The sequence below is a fragment of the Corvus brachyrhynchos genome, unplaced genomic scaffold, assembly GCF_000691975.1.
Source record: "Corvus brachyrhynchos isolate BGI_N302 unplaced genomic scaffold, ASM69197v1 scaffold50, whole genome shotgun sequence".
Lineage (NCBI taxonomy): Eukaryota > Metazoa > Chordata > Aves > Passeriformes > Corvidae > Corvus > Corvus brachyrhynchos.
The window spans coordinates 1,766,460-1,787,425 of record NW_008235964.1 but is presented as its reverse complement, the minus strand read 5'-3'; the positions used below and the strand labels follow the sequence as shown (position 1 = coordinate 1,787,425).

The 20,966-nt window shown below is 35.3% G+C and overlaps 1 protein-coding gene across 12 annotated transcripts in view; it reads right to left on the bottom strand.

The window, feature by feature from the left end:
* The window catches only part of CACNA2D1 (calcium voltage-gated channel auxiliary subunit alpha2delta 1), a 364,954-nt gene that overhangs the window by 151,197 nt on the left and 192,791 nt on the right, over nucleotides 1-20,966 (bottom strand). For all 12 annotated transcript variants that reach the window (XM_017727845.1, XM_017727857.1, XM_017727868.1 and 9 more), the window contains exon 6: nucleotides 4,146-4,275. In XM_017727845.1, coding sequence (XP_017583334.1) covers nucleotides 4,146-4,275 — 130 coding nt within the window. The remainder of the gene's footprint in view (nucleotides 1-4,145; nucleotides 4,276-20,966) is intronic.

Sequence of the window (20,966 nt, the reverse complement as noted above, 5' to 3'; positions counted from 1 at the left end):
CTAGTTTATTTGAATTGGGTTTTTTGGATTTTTTTTGGAGGAGGAATATTGTCATTGTCGTGGTTTCATTTCCCATTATTTCTAAGGTTTTTATTCACAGAATCATAGAATGTATTGGGTTGGATCAGACCTTGAAGATCACCTAGTTCCAACACCCCTGCCATGTGCAGGAACACCTTCCACTAGACTGCTGTTCCCAAAGAATATTTTTTCTTTTCTTAGCCTGAGATACACAATAAACGCAGAAACTGTACAAAATTTTAAAAATTTATCAAGGAAATAATATTCTGGTCAAGATAAAAATCACTGTAGCATCTAACTTGAATTTTTTGAATGATTTCTAGAAGTTTTTATTGCCCTCAAGTGATATACTGGAGTACAATAACATCAAAATGCTTTGTCAATAACTGATTATTTACATATATGTTGCATTACTAGAAAGGCAAAATTTACGTCCACTGCCAAACTTGCTATCAAATAATATATAATAAACACAAGAGTTTAAAAGCAGAAAAATTTTGACTGCCATGAAAGGGGAGTATGAAGAAACAGCATTTATATTTTATAATTACTAAGGTATATGAACCATCAATTACTTGTAACTCAGTATTTATGCCTGGTTTAATGGCTTCAGAGCAGGGAAGCCCTTCTTTCTTGCTGGTTGCTGTCCAAATATATTCAAAGTTATGTTGTTATGTTCACGACACATTACATTCAACCTGACACTTTAATCAACTCTTCCATGCTAACCAAGTAGTGCCAAGTGGAAGCAGTATTTCCATTTCTGATTTAAAGGGAGTAAAGCAGGAATAACCACACAGAAAAAAGCAAATCTGGTTTGTGTGTTTTGCCTAACACCTTACCTCAAACCATAACACCAGTACAGACATTCACCTAGAGGAATCACTGCACCAGATGGAGAGAGTGGAGCTCAGACAGCGAGGGCATGTGGTGGTATCCACTGAGAAGATTAACCTCGCTTTCCTTGCGCCAGAGATTTCCTCTTACTTCTGGCCTGCAGTTCCTATATTCTGCTTAGGGATAAGCAGGGTACAGTTTTAATGAGGATTTAGAAATAAGACTTCAGCTATTACTAACAGGAGATGCATGACTAATTCCCAGTGCATGTGGTAGATAGAGGACCTGAGGGTCTGTTCTGTTTTCAGCTGCAGATTGATTTTATTTCAAAACCTAAATAGGCCTCTTGAAAAATACTAAATTAAAAGTCTGATTTGGGTCTATTTTATTGGGATTGCCCTCTCTCTCCAATCCTCAGAAAGAGGCAAGTAAATTAACTCCCTAGACTTTCTCCTGTCTCTGCACAGGTTTTGCCATCAGATCCAGGGAAAGAAAAGAAATCAAAACACAACTAACTTTCATAAAGTTTATTTCTACAATGAAAGAAGTCACAAAGTAAGAGCCTGGATGTAGTAAATGAATATTTTGTAATGATATATTTGTATATATTTTTAGAGTGAAATACAAGGAACTACTTCACGAGAAGCTCATCACTGTAATTCAAATGAAGTAAATCGCTATATATGTAAGAAGAGAAAGGATATTGTTTTATAGGACACACTAGATTTCAGTTTAAATAGGTTGTGCACCATTACAGAATGACTAGACAAAACAGTTTCCCATTTTCAAAAATCTAAGTGGACACGAATTCATAATTGGATTCAATTTTAAAAATCATAAATGATCATAAATAATAACTATAATAAAAATGAAACCTAAATAGGAAAGACTTTAATGGACAACATATTGATTATCTTAAAGGACTTTTCCAACCTTAATGATTCTATGATTCTATGGTTAAGAGTCAAATTCCCAGTTTCATACAGAAAATAATCAATTAACATGAAAAAGCGTGATTGAGAGGCTCACATGAAAATTCAGATCACATGTGGCTCCAACAGTAATTGTCCCTCTTCCCTAGAGACAACAGCCTGCTGCTGTAATAGGCAAGAGAAGTGAAAACCAATCTCAAGGAGGAATAGGCAAGTCAAATATCTAGTCATTGAAAACTGTTCTGTGAGATCCAGAGTGATTCTTTCTTTCTCTTGGCATCCTGCAAAGCATATACAATAAAGGAGAAAAAATGAAACCTGCTTGACAAGGTGTAAGTAATTCAGTCAAAAAAAATTGGCTTTCAAGCAATAAAACTTGTGAACTGTGTCTCATCCACTCTTTCTCAGGATTCGTTGTAATATTTGTGTTGCAAATGCTTCCTAACAGATTGGGATTTAGACAAGGAATTTTCAACTGTACAGCTGCACGCTGTTATAGTGGACACTGAAACCTCTACCAAGAAATGACAGGTTAGCTCCCATGAACAGGCAGAAAAATGACAGCAGTGATTAAGATATGTTATCAGTCTTTCTAGGGTTATAAAAATTGCTTGTAGATCATAATGTGAGAAGAAAAACATTAAATTCTACTTTGGGAAATCTGTTGGTGAATGACTACCTCACAATTGCTTACTGTGCTTCAGATGACACATGAACTTTGTAACTGTAAAATAAAACGCGGTGAACATTTTGTGTTTATTGACATGAAATCTGTCACTTTTAGGTATTCTCAAGCTGTTATCTCTGAAAATTCCATCTGTAACCAAAAGTTACCCAGACACACAACAACATGATTTTTCTGACATGGAATTACAGACTCCTGGTAATTTTCCAGGCTTCCACTTCTCTGGTAATTAATATAAAAACCAAAGGCAAAGAATTACAAACCGTATATATTGTACATGCAGTTACCTCTCTCCAGAAATGTGTATTTCTGTCTGTTATTTTAATTTTATTAGATACTAAAGTTGTACCTTTCCTATGGAAATCATAATCTGTCTTCCTTTTCAGGTTTAAGGGCTGTACAGTAACATTACATAGTATACATTTTTAAGGGATATATATCCTTAGGAATTCCATTTACAATGTTAAATTCAACACAAGAAAACATTTTATGTACTGTTATGATGAAAATCTTGTATCAAAGTTCACACAGCATTTACAAATATCCTAATAATTGGAGACGAGTTTTTACAACATTTTAACAGTGAAGTATCAATTCTCTTCAAAAAAAGCAGAGGAAATGGCTGTCACTTCTCTGTAATCCTACAATTACGGTGCACTTTAGCACTCATTAAAGCCACAATCCCAGAATAATCTTCTAGGTCTGTCAGTCAAGCTCACCATATAAGAATATGAGCTACTATGATTCTTTCCCCCATCTTACTGACATTTCCATTTTCATCCCTGTGCCATTTATGGAAGCTGCACGCAACTGTGGCCATGAATTTTAAAAAGCTCAGGTCACACTAGGGTCTCGTTCCTCTTGATAAGACTTTAACAGAGGAAAAAGACTGCATACTTAAAATTAGGACCCTAAATAAAAAAAAAAAAAAAAAAAAAATCAAAACTTAAAAATACAAATCCTATTTAATTTTTCTTCCCGCCTTTTAAAAGATATGCAGCCCCTTTGAATGCTGAAATGTCTTTTTATTGTACAAAGATTTTTGCTTGATGATGAGCACAGGGACTTATATACTTGAAATATAAATACTTAATTTTGAAATACAATTAAAGAATCCTCAGTAGTATATGCATATATATATTACTTTTTTCATAGTTTAGAAAGACTTTATGTACATTCTCTGTTAAAGGCTGTTACTGCAATTCTAGAAATACACTGGATGCAATATTGGTACTACCATCTCACACAGCATGTTATTTCCCTGAACTGTACCTGTTTTTGGGATACTCAAAAATGTTTTCGAACTCATCTCTGCCTGAGGCCAAACAGTGTGTAAAGAAGAACTGTCAAGAATTGTTTCTATTAAATGTGAACAGCATGGAGAAAGAATGGATTAGAAAGTCAGAATATGTTAAGAGTTTTGTTTCACCTCCAGTTACACTGAAACTCAGATACAATCCTAATGAATTCCTTTAACTGTGGCACCTACCAATTCATAAAATGAATCATATCCCTAATACAACACATCTCTGAAGTAGCACTGAAAGAAGTAAAAGTGAATGTAACAGCAAACCTGTACTAAGAATGGATACAAAAATTGTTTTAAGAATAGGACAAAAATAATGACCTTAGTATTAAAATATAAATCACTTTGTTCTCATGCTACTTACAGCCTTCATAAATATCTGTTGGTATGTGGACTGCTGCATGTTGGTAAGATGTTTGCCGTCGGAAAACAGGATCGTCTTCAAACACTGGTCTGATTCTCTGGCTGCCAGATTCAGTTTCATTCTTTTCAGGCTTTTTAAAGAAAAACATGTAAAGGGCAAAATATTACAAAATGTGCTAAAAACAATGCCACTCACATTTGCTCTTTTTAGGTAAAAAAATCATAGCTTTTCTTTCATTGCTAACATTTTGCATTTGTGTATAAACACAATTAGTTGCTCTAGGCCAAAGAATAATTGTGTATAGTTTGCTTTTAATTTTGAATAATCCAATGCAATTCAGTGAAATTAAGACCTTCAAAAGAAAAGTAAGAGACTAACACCTTACACACCTAAATTTCATAACTGCATGGAATTTTTTACACCCATAACACAAGGCAAATAAATTACCTTTTATTACGTGTAATAATTTGCACCAAATCTTAAATATACTTTTTTTTTTCCCTTCTGCAGATTATATAGCAAATCACAAATCTAAAAATTATACCAGCCATATACATTTCATAAACAGATTTTTCAGAAACTGTGGCATACATCCAGACAAAGCAAGGAAATTAAGCCTTCTTAGAACTTCTGATTAAGTCAGGTTTTGTTCATTGGTTTATTTTAACCATGTCTCACTAAAACCTCATGTGCTGGCTAAACCTGCCCAAGGGGAAAGGTCCCCAAACACTCACCACCACCTGTCAGCTTTGGGTTCCCATCCTCTCTCACCTGTCTGCACCCTGATACGCATTTCTTGATTCCTTCCAATTCACTCAGTCAATTTGTACTAGTTCTTAAACATTTTGAAAAGCAGAGAATTTTTCTAACTCAGCTACAAAAATTGTATGAAGTGTGGAACCAAGGAAGTAGAGAAGGCCAAAAAAGAGGTGGGAATATCTTCACCTGTCTTAGCTGCAGCTGGAACAGGAGGCCCCATGGCATGGGTTGACTGCCACTTAAAGCAATAATATAGCATCTATGATGCTGAATGATTACTCAGGCCAGCAATTGCAGGCTATTACAAGGATATTTTTAATATTATAGAGTCATCAGTTTTTGAAAATTGCTATGCTTGGTAAATAGTGCTGACAATGAAGCACCTGCTGGTAAGTTGGGCATGTGTGTGCTGGCACCATTCTGTTTATTATCTTCTATTAAAGTACAGACAAAAAAATTTTAGCTTATCCACAATGTCATGTAATGAAACTGTTGGAACCCTGAGTTCAGAGAATTTCAGTCTTTCAGTGCTGACAGGCAATGATCCTCAGAAGCACACTGCATTTGACCTGATGATGACCTGAAGCCTGAAAGGCTTCCCAAATTATGTGATAGCACTGAGATTATTGCTGTGTGATTAAAAAGAAATTTGTTATGTCACTGGGTAGAATATGTGGAGATGTAGAAAATTTAGGTTTATGGGTTATAGTAATATATATGTAACAAGATGGAGGATTTTGGGTGTAGGTTAGTTCTTCTTCTTTCCTCCTTCTTCTTCACAAATATGGGTCGCCTGGTATTAGTTCAAAAACCCGCAGTGAGGAACATGAAGGATTAGTTACTGGATTATAAGTAAAAAATAATTAGTTGGCATTCCATAATTGGATAGATTGGACTTTAAAAGACCTTGAAAGGTAGGACTCAGGGGCAAGTTTCACCTTGTTAACTTAGAGGCACGTTATGTGGCTGTGCCATAGATAAGAAATAATAAACATCTGAGTCTGAAGAACAATTCTGCGTCTCCTGTGTTTTAATCCGAACTCTGAGTAAAAGAACTCACAAAACAGAGGCGAAGAAGAAAGAAACAAAACAAGAAAATTTAATATGAAACTGCCTATATTTTCTCATCTGCTTCATTGCAAGGTTACAGAAAAATGTTATACTAAGTATAGGTTCAAATGTTGCCTGAGATAAGCAGCAATCTGGAAACACGAAGGGCAGAGCTCATCTAACCAGTGACAGCCAGCAATTTCAACAACCCAGCAGTGTTCTGCTTGTCACTGCAGGCTGCCATCATAGCCAATGAAGAGAAATGGGCATGTTTAGAGTGCAATTCGTCTTATCTTAATTAGACACCTATTTTCCCATGACATGAATCATGCTTTAGAAGTGCCTCCTACTTTTGATTGATTGTAAAAGTAGCTCTAGGGCAAATCACCTAGACGTAGAAGTCAGCAATACTGCTGTCTAGAATTAGGTGAGATGAATCTCACAAATGTACTAAACTTCGGGAAGAAAGGAAGGTGGGTACTCATTTAGACTGTTTTTGTGCAGCTTAGCTAATGTGTCTTAGGATAAGAAGTTCAATTTGTTACTTAGTATTTAATTCCATTCTGGGGATGGGCAAGAGCTTAGGAGGGGACATAACCAGGATAGCTGACCCAAGCTGATCAAAGAGATATTCCTTTCTAATGATGTTCTGCTCAGTATTACAAGCTCAGAGAAATTAGGAGAGAGGGGGCATTTATCATTAAGGTGGAGCATTTGTGGTGCAACTGCTGTGTGTCCTAAGATCCTACTTCCCAGAAAGTGTTTGAACATCATCTGCAGATGGGAAGTAAAGAATAAATCTTTTTGATTGCCATTGCTTCAATGTTTGGACATTGATTTTCTTAATTAAACTGTCTTTATGTCAATCCATGAGTCCTTTATGGTCTTATTTTCCATCCCTCCACTGCTGGAGGGGGTGGTGATAGAGGGGAATGTGACTTTGTGGGCAACTGGCAGCCAGACAAGGTCAACCCCACACAACCATTATAACTTATTTTGAAGGGTGCAGACTAGAGCCAGGATCAGTAATAGTTTATGCATTGTATGATTTGAAATGACACAGCACTATGACAGCTTCAGACAATGTAATTTTGTTCAATTTTTCATAGGTTTTTGTTGTGTTGTTTGCTTGAGGTTTTTTTTTTTTTATTCTATATTTTATTTTATACCCCCAAACTGGAATGCTAAACATTACACAAATTCTGGAGTTCTTTTCACAAGTTATCTTTTAGCTTCGTGCTGCTCAAAGTAATGAATTTGTCTAATTATGCAAATGCAATCTCAATAATCAATCACTCATGTAAAAAAGTTTCTCTTCTGTTGGAAAGTCATTTGATTAAAAATATTCTAACAGTCTTATTTCTGAAATTAGTAGCAACGACTACAAACCTTCAATGCTTTCACAGAACACTTCAGAAAAGAACTGGGAATCATCAGGCCACATCACAACACTAAAATACCAGAATGAGTAAATGTCAAAAGATTTCTTTCAACTAAATTTCCAGAAGAAATATTTGGGAGGGAATGGGTATGGTAAAAGAGAAAGGGCGTGAACACAGAATCATAGAATATCCTGCGATGGAAGGGACTGACTAGTCGAAGTTCATAAAAGCTCAACTTCTGGCTCTACAAAAAACAAAGAATCACACAATGTGCCATACAGTTGATCCTAGCAGGTCTTGCACAGACGTTTTCATATTACAATATATTTAGATTTTTGCTTGAAATTCCTGAAGCATCAAATCATAAAATGATTGTATTTCTTGTGCTTGATATTTCAATTTCAGTCCAATTAATAAATACAACCTTTCAGTCTTTCCATTCACTCATATGCTATGAAAGAAGCTTCATGTCTACTGCCAAAATCTGATTAAACTTTGTTGAAATTGAAAATATTTAATTAATTAAGACCTGAATGCCTTAAAATTTCAACATAAAATCTACTTCTCGCATTTCTAATACCACACACTAGCACAGGTCCCCTTGAAAAAGACTGTGACCGAGTCTGTTGTTATTCCTACTGATATTCCATGATACACAACCAAAAACATTAATCTAAAAACTCTTCTCAACCTGATTAATGCAGGGCAGTGGATCTAAAACTACATATAGTAATGTAGATGCTTTCACACGGCTCTTGTTGACTTTCCTGGGAGTATTTTGTGATGTACAGCTCTGATACTGCAACAACACATCAATCTGCCCCGAAAAACAAAGACAAAAAATGACAAAATCCTGTAAAAATTTCAGAGTTACCCTCTAACAGGAACAATTTGTTCTGGAAATCTAAAGGTGTCTGAACACAACAGGTAAGTATCAGAACCATTATTGCCAAATTAGTGCTGAACTCCCTTGGGCCACTACCTCCTGAGCAGCAAGACCAATAAATACTGTACTAGGCCTTACACATCCAAATTTATAGTGGATCCTTATACTGAAAATGAATCTACTTGGTTTTCATTTGCAAATTTATGAATTTCAAGTAGCTTACATCTAAGTTAGAAAAAAAAAGAAAAGAAAAAAAGGAAAACCTCAATGTTATTAATTATTTTAATCTGGCATTTTTATAAAAAGCCTGACAGATTGTGGTGTCAGTACAGTTTTATATCTAGTTAAACTTTGTTTTCAGAAAAGTAGTAAAACACGTATTTTGAAGGAAAGTGATCTCGCATGTGAATATAATTAAAATCCAACTCCATCCAAGTTCTCTCTCAAGTCAGGAGCTGAAATGTAATCAATGCTGGCACAGAAAATCCCACAGGAGACAGTGGCTGAAGATTAATTTTCCATCTATTCAAACCTGGCCCTCACTTATTGCATTACATTGTTACCTACCACTGACAGTCAGCAAAATAACTCACTCATTTCGCTGCAATGAATTTCCAGACCAATTTCTTCCTCCCTTGAGAGGTAGATAAAATTCATTTCTCTTTTCAGCTCACATTTGTGCCATTTTAAGGCTTTTTCCTTTTTTTTTTTTTTTTTTAATAAATAAAGTTGGGGGTTTTTTATGTGTCTACTGCTCACCATCAGAACAAAAGGAAATTGATATAGCAGATAAAACTGAAGAAAAGAGGGTTTTTTTGCAGCTGTTTTTTGTGATCATTTCTAAATGACTTTTGGCATGATCTACAATAAACTGGAGGGCACCTTCTGCATCTTTTTTATAAGCCAAATACATAACAGAAATAATGCAGCTTCTCTCTAGAGGGCTTTCTGAACATAAATTAATGTATTTACATGAGGTAACTGGAAGCTTAATATCAGTGAACGATGTCTCCAGAAAAGAAAATATCCATTAAAATAAAATTGATAAAGATCATTTCAAGAAATTGTGACATAGTTTAGCTGCCCATTTCACTGCAGCCAAACTTATTCTGACTCCTTTCCACAGCATTCAGTTACTTTCCATCATCACAGCTGCAAGATGATGAGTGGATTTTCTGTCTCTACTTATAAATTTTTATTTAGTTGAAAACTACTTGTTATTGTGGAAATGAGAAGGTTTTTCCATTAATATAAAACTTATTTTTCTTTTTTCTGATGTTGAAAACTCACAACCAGAGAGCTGATACTATTTTTTAAAAAAATCATCCATGAAACACAAAAAAGCCCACCAGCAAAATGAAGCAATCTTCAGTTGTCTTCAGAACGCAGATTCTTTTCAGGAACAAAGTAGAAGTTGCTCAAAGCATCATAACAGACTTAGCATCATGATGAAAGAATAAAAGTAGATTTCTTTCAATTCCTGAACTGATATCCAGCCAGAAACAATGACATCTGCCTGCTTCCATACTTATGTAAAACAGAGAGGAATTGGTTGATAGTATTTTCCATTGCCTTCATATCCAGGGACTGTGTTTTGCATAAAACCTCTCTGTCCTTACCAATGCCATTTTAGAGAATGAATGTAGAGATGGAATTATAATCACTGTGGTTTTAGGGACATCAAAATTCTTGCTCTGTGATTCCTTCCTGTCTTACCTTGCAGAATTCTAAGTTTTATATTTTCATCTCTAGGTTTCAGCCTGTTTTTTATTCCTGAACATCTGCTGAAATTTCTAAATGTAAATTTTTAAATAATTGAGGCTCACTTCTTTTAATTATCTCCCAGATCTGCTGTGTACAAATGAACACTGTCACATACAACATAAGCATAGAAATCCTCCTATGCTCAGTTCTGTACTCTTTTTTTTTCTTTTTCTGTTTTAGTCAGTTTTTCTGTTTTGCTTGGTTTTTCCTCCCTGAGGAAAATGATCCAGTAGAACTACATACACAGCCCCTCTGAAAATGCTTGTGGTCCCATTAAAAAGTTACAGCTGCACTTAACAGAGTGTTGCTTGAAGCACACAGCTCAGCAAATGCCTGCATCAAGCAATGGCTGGGAACAGCTCTTCTAAGCATGAGGAGTTAATTTTGAAGAGCAGCTAGAATGCATTTCACTGCATTTTAGATAATGTAATGAGTGCATTGACTTCTGATAACCTTTTTCATTTCCTTTTCATAAGATGTGATTTTCCAGCTGTGGGAAAACTGCTGAGTGTGTTCAGGTGGTTGTGACAGAACTGTGGAGAGTTTCTATTGTTTTCACTCTGTGTCAGTGGGGGACTGTGGCCTTGACTTTGCAACGTGATGATTTTAAGTGGCATCCTTCTGTCTACTTCTAGGGACAAACAAATTAAAAGAGTTACAAATAAAAGAAGAAAACAGTTGGCTCAGAACCGAAATATTCTTATTTTTCTGTTATACAACAGGGAGGTGTTAAACATAAGAATATATACATATGCATATTTGCACATATAAGAAAACATATATTTTAAAAAAATATAAATAGGGTCTGGGTAGCTTCAGAAAGGGAAATAGGAGGGAATTTAGTAGGAAAATAGTTCTATATTTGCATCTGTCAGTGTGTCATTTTCAAGGGCCATTATATCTGAGTTGTTTTCAGTGCTTTTACTGTTTCCATATGCTTTTCATGTTTCCATATGCTTCTAATGCATCAATTGGTTACTATAAGTCAATGATAAAACAAATGGAACTCTGGCTTGAGTACTGATATTTGAAAAAAAAAAAAAAAATTTCTTACAGGATTCATTTTATTTCCAGTGTTCTGCCAACTGGGTAATGTCAGTGTGTATCAAATACAGAGTCAAAATAATTTAAAAGTATTTATTTTCCTCTTAGGTTATTTTTATGAATGCAACTATCTTTTGGCTGTGATAATTTCTCTGCAGCTGCTCACAGGCTTGTCCCTGTTTACTGTATACAAGACTGTGATATTTTATGGGAGGTTATGCATTCATTTATCTGACCTTTATGGTTCACAGCTTCTGATGAGAACTTTTAAATATACACAAAATTATTATATATCTCAAACATAACAGTGTTTTCTTTTTATTTGTATCCTGACCGAGTCACACCATTCTATGCATCACGACTTTGGTTTCATGAATATATGAATCTTTGATGTAATTAATTTATCAAATGTAAGGACCTGGAAATCTGAGAACAGAGTTTTTAGCAGGGCCTCTTGAGAGAGGACAAAGTGTAATGGTTTACAACTAAAAGAGGGTAGATTCCAACCACATATCTGGAAGAAGTATTTAGATATGAGGGTGGTAAAACTCTGGGACAGGTTTCCCAGAGAAGTGGTAGATGCCTCCATCCCTGGAAACATTCAGGTTTGGGTTGGTTTGAGTTCTGAGCAGCCTGATCTAGTTGAAGATGCCCCTGCCTGTTGCATGGGCTTGGAGTAAATGAACTTTAAATGTTCCTTCCAATCAAAACTATTCCATGATTCTGTAAAAATCTTGTAGCATTTCAGTGAATTGTATTCTAGAGAAACAGATGAAAATGTCTGGATTTTCCCAATTTCTTCAGGTGGAAAGATTTTGAATACAGAAATCCAAGCTTCTGGAAGCCCTCTTGTGTTCAAAAGAGTTGACACTACATCTATGAGGGTGCCTTAAATACCATGATTCAGGTAATAATGTATAATTTTCTTAATTTCTGACAAAAAGGAACACTCTTAAGATATCATTTTCCAATAAGCTAAAAAAAAACCAAAACACCCTTAAGATTAAAAGATAGTAATAAAGGAATTAGCGAAAATTTCTTTTTTTAGTTATTACAGATTATATCTGACATTCACTAAAAATCTGCACAGAGTCTGCTGTACTAATATCAATATGCAAAATTTCATTTCTGTCCTGTCCTATTTTCTCTTGAACTACAATGACAGGTAAAATGAAATGTGTATTTAAATATTTAAACACATAAGAAATATAAGACTTATTTATCTTCCTAACGATAAATGTGACTTCCCCACCCCAAAGTCTTCAAAAACCTCTCCAGTCACAGTGTTTCAAGGATGATGGAGAGTTGCCTCATGACATCAGCACTACTGGATCCCTCTCATCTGGTCCCATGGACACACATATGTCTGACAAGCCTCGGTGGTCCCTAATGCTATCCCTTCCATTCCTGAAGTTTCAGGCAGCATCTCCATATCCCTCCTGGGTTATACATCTTGGTCATGAGGTCAGGAATCATGACACGTAATCCCATCTGAATGCCCCATCCCAGTCCTCTTCTAAATGGGGTGATGGTGTGGGAAAACACAGGGGTTTATGACCTGCCCTTAAATTATCAGGTGTTGCACAGAACCACCTGCTTCAGCACTGACTGTAACAGTGGCTTGACTGGATAAGACAGTATCATTAGACAACAGTAAGAATACAGGGTCATATTAGAAGAAAAGCAAATCTCACTTTAAGTGATTGAAATGCTATTAACAGTTCAGAAGAACCCAGTTAATTATTAAACAAACAAAGAAAAGTCCTTTAAAATTCAGCCTCCTTCACTGATGTTTCACATCCCATTAGAGTACCCAAACATATGAAATAAAATAAAATAAAAATAAAAATATCCATTGTTGCTAAAAATACTTAGTCATCTAAATTTCAAGACCAAAATGCACTCTAGAGAATTTAGATTTTTCATACATCACCCAATTAAATTCCAAACTAGGAACTTTTCTACTCTTATTGGAATAAATTACGCTGTCTACATTTTACCCTCCCCACATCTGATTAAAGATCATATCCCTGGAGAACAAGAACTGCTAAATCATCGTAATGCTTCATTGGGTATTCTTTATAATACCAACTGAATGTGAACATTTAATTAATTTGATTTTTTTCATCTGATGCAGTTGTCTTTGCCATGCTTTGCTAAGCCATCAACTGATCCTGTTTCACAGTGCATTCTTATCTTCAGTCATACTAGTTAGGTCCAGATTTTGTACATTCTGCACCATACTAATTTTCTATTCCTCCTTCTTCTTAATTTGTACCATCTTCTGTGTCAATAACAGCATTAATAACAGTACAAACCTGCTTTGAGAAGGAGTCTGGACTACATGACCTGCAGAAGCCATCCTAATCTACTTTTTTTCCCCCACTAATGGGGCTGGAAACACCATATAAACACCACTCGCTAATTTGTGGTCACACAAATTTAATGCAGCTTTTCACTAATTAAATCACAGCTGTATCTAGGTAGATAAAGGCTGTAGGTAACACTAAACCATTCACTGACCTGTGGGCCACAGACTTTCCCTGCAGACTAAATACCATATAATAATTTAAGTAAACTGCCATAATACTGTGTAAGACTATTTATATGATTTTTAAAAACACTAGTATGGCCAAATCCTAACAATATAATAATATAGAAGAATAGCATTCACAGGAACTAAGGGAAATTTGAGAAGGATAATCTGTCCAAGTAAAGAAACATGTCAGAAGAGAAAAAACAGACACACAAAAAAGAAAGTGCAACCAAAACAAAGAACAGATCAACCTGTAAATTTTGAAAGTTCTTAAAGTCAGCAAATTAAAATACTTACATAAAAGGCCAGTTGAAGTTTGAGTTCAAAAGTTTTTAGATCTGGACAATGTGATTACCCACTGGATTAAAATTTATTTTCAATACACACCATAAAAAGAGCTTCAAGAATACCTTTAATGTACCATTTTACACACCAACACTAAAAACCACTTTACACACCAACTAAAAACATCAACTCTGTTGATGATAATAGATATGATTGTCTTCTTCAATCTGTTTTTTTTCCCCATCTATTCTCCAAAAAACAACTGGGACAGAACATGTTGAGAATGGCTCTATGGAAAGGCCAGGGAATGTGATCTGGCCCTTTGCAGATTGCATCAGCTGATTCAGAAATGCTCCTATTTGCAGTCAGTGGCAGGGCCGGAACAGGACCTGTATTTCATCACCTACACTACACTAAACACCACATCACCACAGAGAACTTCCTTTAAGTATTAAAATATTGTAAGTGCTCCTTTACAGGATTCTTGCTCTGATTTGGAATTTTCAAAGCCTACCTCCACCTTTGACCATTCATATGAAAACAGATTGAGTAATTTGTTCTGTTTTGTTCAACTTAAAAGTCTCAATTTGACCCACGCACTTCAAAGTGACACATCAGAACACTTGTACAGCATTGGTATCTGTAATCAGGCAATAGAATGCTTGCTAAAACTCACTGTTGCAAGTGCTATAAACATCCTAAGACAAGTTCAGCTTTTGGTGTTACTTTTATTTACCAATAAACAATTACACGGCATTCACTGCAATTGTTATCAGTCATGCATTTGATATTACTAGGAAATATCCTGAAGCAAGAAATTTTCCATTAAACTGATGAATCACTAGCTTTAGGGCTGAATTCTGATCTTTGACATGGCATAAACTCAGCTTCCATGGGGAGACTTCAAGCACTGCTCCTTTGTGCAAATTTGCCTTCAAGGTAGGATTCTCCATGTTAAGAACATTCTCATCTTTTTTAGGACATTGGCACCTGCAGTTATCACTCTTGCCATTATTATTTCATAACTCAGTTTCACAGGTAGGACATAGCTTTGGGGCAGTCATTTATTTCATTATCATGTATTTTTCATTTCAAGCTCGAACATATATTCATTTGGGAGAAGGGAAGACTTGCACAAATTTGAATAAAGGAATATAAACCTGATGCCTACGTTTTTAATCATAATACTAAAAAAAAAAAGGAAAAAAAATCAAAAGGGAAAAAAAAAGAAGAAACCCTTGCTTCCTGTGGCAATAGATCATTATAACTGCAATAGGAAGCTCAAAGGAATGCCTTTTTTTCCCCATGGGCTGTACTCAAGCTTACCTGTAAGACCTTGAAATGGAAAGACTTGACATGTTTCCCAGTGATACTTGGTAAAAGAAACACATTCTCTTTTAAACAATGCAAAAAGTCTTTTTACTAAAGAAGACAACATCAATCATGCCCTCAACTATCAGATCCAATGATTTCCAAAGAATGGCATCCAAGCCACCCTGTTAGATAACACAGGATTCCTGATCTAAGAGAGAAATGTGCACAGCAAGAACACTTGAATTTTCCTAAAAGATCCGGAAGTCAAAATACCATATTACTAAAATTAGTAAATTCTCTTGTATATAAAGAATAATGAACAACAGATGAAAGACAAAAACATAAAAAATATGGTTTTCCTGCTTACTCACTCCTCCCCATGTACGAAAAATAAAACACTGTGTGCTGTATTATGACAGAATTCATTTCTATAACAGAACCTTCACTACAGCAAGAAGTGTGTATTTTGGCCACAAGTATTCTTTTTATTATACACTGCAATGCACAAGAAGCAACTCCCTGAAGTACAAGTAAATTGCTGTATTAAAAAAAAAAAAAAGGATCTACCTTTTTATGGCACTTCATTTTAAAACATGTTAATTCAAATTAAACTTTTCCAATATATGTACCAAAGTAAGTGTGTTCTTTGCTACCTAGTAACTTTGCTACCTATAATAACTTATAAGAGGAACATCTATGAATATATTGCATATTTGAGAAGCACAGGAAAGAGGCTTGGAATACTCTCAGGAAACAAAAAGTACAACAACTAGGAAGTTCTTTCGAAAATGGAATGAGTTAGGGAGTCTGTGTAAATCTACAAAATTTTTCCTCCTCATTTCATAAAACATTGGGTTTGTTATAGACTTAATTATTAATTCCAAGCAATACATTCCACTACCAAAAGATATAGGTTAATATTCAAGATATATATGTAATAAAAATTAGAATATAGTTGAAAATATGACATTTACTACAGATTTTGTTCTAATGAAACTTGTCTAAAGTTATCAAAATACTCCCTGAACAGGTCTATCAACAGTCCTACTCTGACAGTCTTTCATAATGAAAGACATAATTTATACTAGCACAAATTTATTTCCCTCTTATGGTTTAGGTAAGTCTAAGAGCAAACTACCCTGTCAAAATATTTCCTCTGTCTGCATCAAAAAACAGGCTAGAATAAGGCATTTGTGTGTGCAGCTAATACCCATTACAGTAAGAATCCAAACCAAACAAAAACTCAATAGGATCCATGCCATATTGCTAAGAATCAAAGTAACTGGGACAGTTGCAGCCCAAGTTCTCAAAGAGTTCAAATCCAAAATATCTCCATGAAGCACCACTCAATTAGTATTTCAATCTATTTACAAATTTACTCATTAGCCCATTTCAGTATCATAATTCTCCAAGAATGTACAAAATTTTTTCTAGAACAAGTGATAAATTATGTTTTCCAGTGAAATTTTCACATGCCTAACTCTACCACATACCATCAAAAGATGTGACAAACAGAAAATATGAGAACTAGGTATTTAGATCCATGTAAATATTACTTAATCTGATACATGCAACACCTTGGCCAGGTTAAAAACCTTGGTAGTTCAGACAGAGAAGAAAGTAAATCTAAAAGTAGCTGCAACTTACACACATGAAGAATAGCAGTCATAAAAATAAGCTCTAAACAGATATGCTGTATGTACAACACCTACTTGTTGGCACCTTCTTGCAGGGGTGTGCAAATCACAGTTATTGTGGAGTTATCTATCTAGATTTTCCAATCGCTGTGACATAGACTTTGCCCGCTTATCATAAATGAGAATAGCTGGAGCAAATCTTTTATGACTTATTTAAAATATTTCTTCAGTATCGAAGCAGGAAAGGACAAAGCAACGATGAAAAGAAACACAACACATCATAGTTATGACTGTAATGTCAAACCATATTGGTTGTCATGCAATGAAAGCAGAGGGAATAAGAGACCTGAGGGAGCTTGGGAAGTTAGCTGGTTACTCTTGCTAGGCTGCCCTATTGCAAAAGGAGCCTACATCCTCTACAGCTTAGCACTTAAGCCCATTCTAAATTATTTGAGATAAATTTCCTATTGGAAGTGCTTGTCCTTCACTGTCTATGAAACACTGAAAAGTCAGTAGCTTTAGCTCGGGAGAAACCTGATGCTTTGAAATCCACCATTAGCTAAACCCAGATGGTAAGACTGATTTGGTTATTTGCATGCTTGCATCCAGACACAGTGAAAGCACTGAGATAGAGCTACTCTTACACATGCAGATAAAAGGGAGCTTCCTAAAAGTTCTATCAGAAGCAGGTTTAAAAGCCTTGAAAAGCCAGAGGAAATCTGTATCTGTTGGATGACATGCAAAAGCAGTCACTGTCCCAGCTTTCCGTGTAGTGTCAGGGCCAGCCATTACACTCAGTTTCAATTTTTAATCCAGCAACTGGCAGCTGCTGGACTTGCAGAAATCTGGCATCACCCTTTCAGTCTCTAGAAATCTTTTTATACCTGTCTCCTTTGAGACTTGATCACTGGAGTCCCCCATCTGCCCTGCCTCAGTTCCAGACACTCCTCCAAACTGACCACACTCAGGTGCCATCTCCCCCTCAAGGGCTCTACCTGACCCAACACGCAGCTCCTGAAACACTGGGTTACAGAGGAAACTTTTCTTTTTTCTGATGTCCATCTATAAAATACATAAAATATCAAACTAGAATAAAATAAATAAATCAGCCATTTTTCAATGTATGTTATAAGGCAAAAAGCCAGGAAACTCCTGAATTCTTGTGGCTGGAGGAAAACAAAAAACAAACCAGCATTTCTTTGATCAAATCTACAGTAGGTTCAGACTTGTTTGCAAGTAGACCTGGGATAATTCATTAACAGAATTCTCTTTATTAAATTAATCATAGGTGCACATATAAGCTGATTTTGCAACCTTGATACCATGAAGTAGTAGAAAAGGCAAGACTTGTGTGAGGGTAAAAGCAGAGACTCAATAAACTTCTATAATCACTGTCAGTGCCTCTAAACCTCCAAGTCTCTTCTTGGGAAGAAGCAAATCCACAAGGAACATGCCATTCTGGTCTCTGCTTACTTCTGCCCAATACCTATTCATAACTTCCTATTAAAAAAAAAAAAAAAGTTTGAGGGGTGGAAATTATTTTGTTTTCTAAAATGTTTGTTAAAACACACCATGATTTTTCTGAAGAATTTACATTCAAAACTAACAAGGCTTTCTAATTCTTTCAACAGTTTTCAATTTGATGTAGATTTCTTTTCATCAGTATTTATAAAACCTCAACCTGATAGCTACATTTATGCTGCAGTTTAACTCAAAGAGAGCTAATATTTCACAAATTATTCCAAAATAACAAGGCACCACTGAATTAGGAAAAATTCCTAAACCATATGGCACAGACAGCTTATCGGTTTTAAGATTTCTTCCTTCTTTATTATAAGTAACAAAAAACGTATTTGTTTTAAAATCAACCATAGGCATGCTCCAGATTTTTGCCTCTAGTGGAATCTGCACATTGACTCCTAGTCACATTGTGAGTCCACACTTTGTGCAGATACTTACTGCCCAAAGGGACCCATAATTTCACAGTAATTCAGTAAAATAAAATAAAAGGTGCTGCTATCACTTAGTACATGGTCAATAACTGCACAAGGAGCACAGCCCTGTTAGTTATGACTGCAAACCAATATGAGACTGCATGAAGGAAATGTCTAATGAATCAGTTTTGCTAACTAGGGACACATCTCTTGCCAGGAGATGCAATTGTCTGCTCCCAATTCAAACCTAGGACTACAGGGAAACTGCAGACTTCCAATGATGTGAGGCTGGTTTCATGTTAGAGACATTTTTTTACTTGTAACACTTAGTTCTTTCCATCAAATCATTGAAAAAATTCAATCTTCATTTCCTTAGGCTGTTTTATCTTGTGCAGGAAAAAGTTTATAAAACCATGATAAGAAATTACACTAAAAATTTTGGAAAAGGAGCAAGATGCAAGGAGGAGATGAGAGAAACATTAAGGAAAGAATTTGGGATAAAAGAAAATTAGGCAACTGAGCAATTCAGTGCATGGTGGAGTTGTGGATTATTTGAACACAAGGAAACAGAAAAAAAAAAAATTAGGAAGAATCTGTAAACAAGATATGGAAAAACTGGAAATAAAATGGAGACCAATATAAAGAAGAGGGAAGAATTGAGCAGTGAAGCAAAATTACTATAAATAAGGTAGGGGTACAAAGGACAAGATGAAAAAACAGGAAAAGCAATATGAGAACTAATGAGAAAGAGCAGCTTAATGTGGGACTACTCAGTTGTCCAATATAAGCACTGCAGCATTTGTCCAAATACAACAAGCTGTTGACACCTGCAAATTAAAGTGCACAAACAGGCTGCAATATATCAAACTGAAAGGGTTCTTGGGAAAAGGAAAATGGATGAAAACCTGGGAGACCTGTATTAAATTACAAGTTTGGCCATTATCTTCCTACGAGATGTAAAAAATGGGAATACAATACCTCCTACCTTGTTGTGAGGATAAAACTCATTAATTATCATCAAGTGCTCACACATTATATAGAGCACTGGGGGGGAGGGGAAAATAAGCAAGCAGAATATAATTGCTGTTGTAGGATAAAGAGTACAAAAGGTCTATTACTGATTGATGGACTACGGGGTTACAAATTGATCGTTTTATCTGAGAGACTGAGAAATCCAAAGGCCAGAGAATGATTGGCCTCCACATGCTCTTTTATTTTTTTTAGTACAAGCAAACCCAGTCATTAGATTTGAAAAGGCCCATCATGACAGCAGATGAAAAATGAGAGAAGGATCTACTGAATGTGGTATGGAAACGGGAAGAAGGAAAGCAAATGGTACTGCAGCGTGTAAACATACACCACAGAAATACGCAGACTTTAAGAGGATTGCTCTTCTGAAAAAGCTGTAATATTCAAAGGATGAGTGGAGACAAATAAAAACTGTCAGGCCAGAACTTTGAGATTAATTTCTTCTAATTCTTCAACATCCAAAAGTTAAGATCTAGAAGGATCTGTTATAGGAACCTGGTCAACACAGAGGAACACACACCTAGAACTGATTTAGTTCAGATGACCTTAGACATCTGTCTCAAAACAAACTGAACAGCTTTCTAGAGATACTCACAGAGATTAGTTTAGATGTCTAATTTAAATAAATTAATTTCTGCTACTAATTATTCTTGATTGTACTCAAAGATAAATACAATATCATTTCCTGTGAATAAATGAAGGCTCACAGCATGGAAGAGGAAAGAAAGTCTGGACTTCCTAGAGACAGAAAGAAATGGATTGCAAACACAGTTTTACCAACCAGTGCTTCAGAGATGATTCTATTAAAATTTCTCAATATTGAAAGAAAAAAATCTGTCTCAAGCATTTTTTTTTTTTTTTCAGGCAGGAAGAGGGAAGAAGAGTCTGTGGTGTTTGCATACATAGCTGAGATCTGGATGAAGGTCTTCTCAAAAAAAACCCACTATCACTAAAAAAGACAATTGTATCCTTATCACTCCTTGACAATAAACATTATTATAAACTTCATTCTAATAGTTCAAAAGGACATATAAAGAAATTAAAACTGAAACAGAAATAAAACAGAATATATGGTCTAACAAAATTTTTTTTAGGGTGGGTGTGTGTGCACTTTTTTTCTTGAAAGGAAAAGAATATCCGGAAAAAAATGATAAAAAACAAAGACAATAAACTCTGAAATAGTATTTCCTTTCCTGGCTTG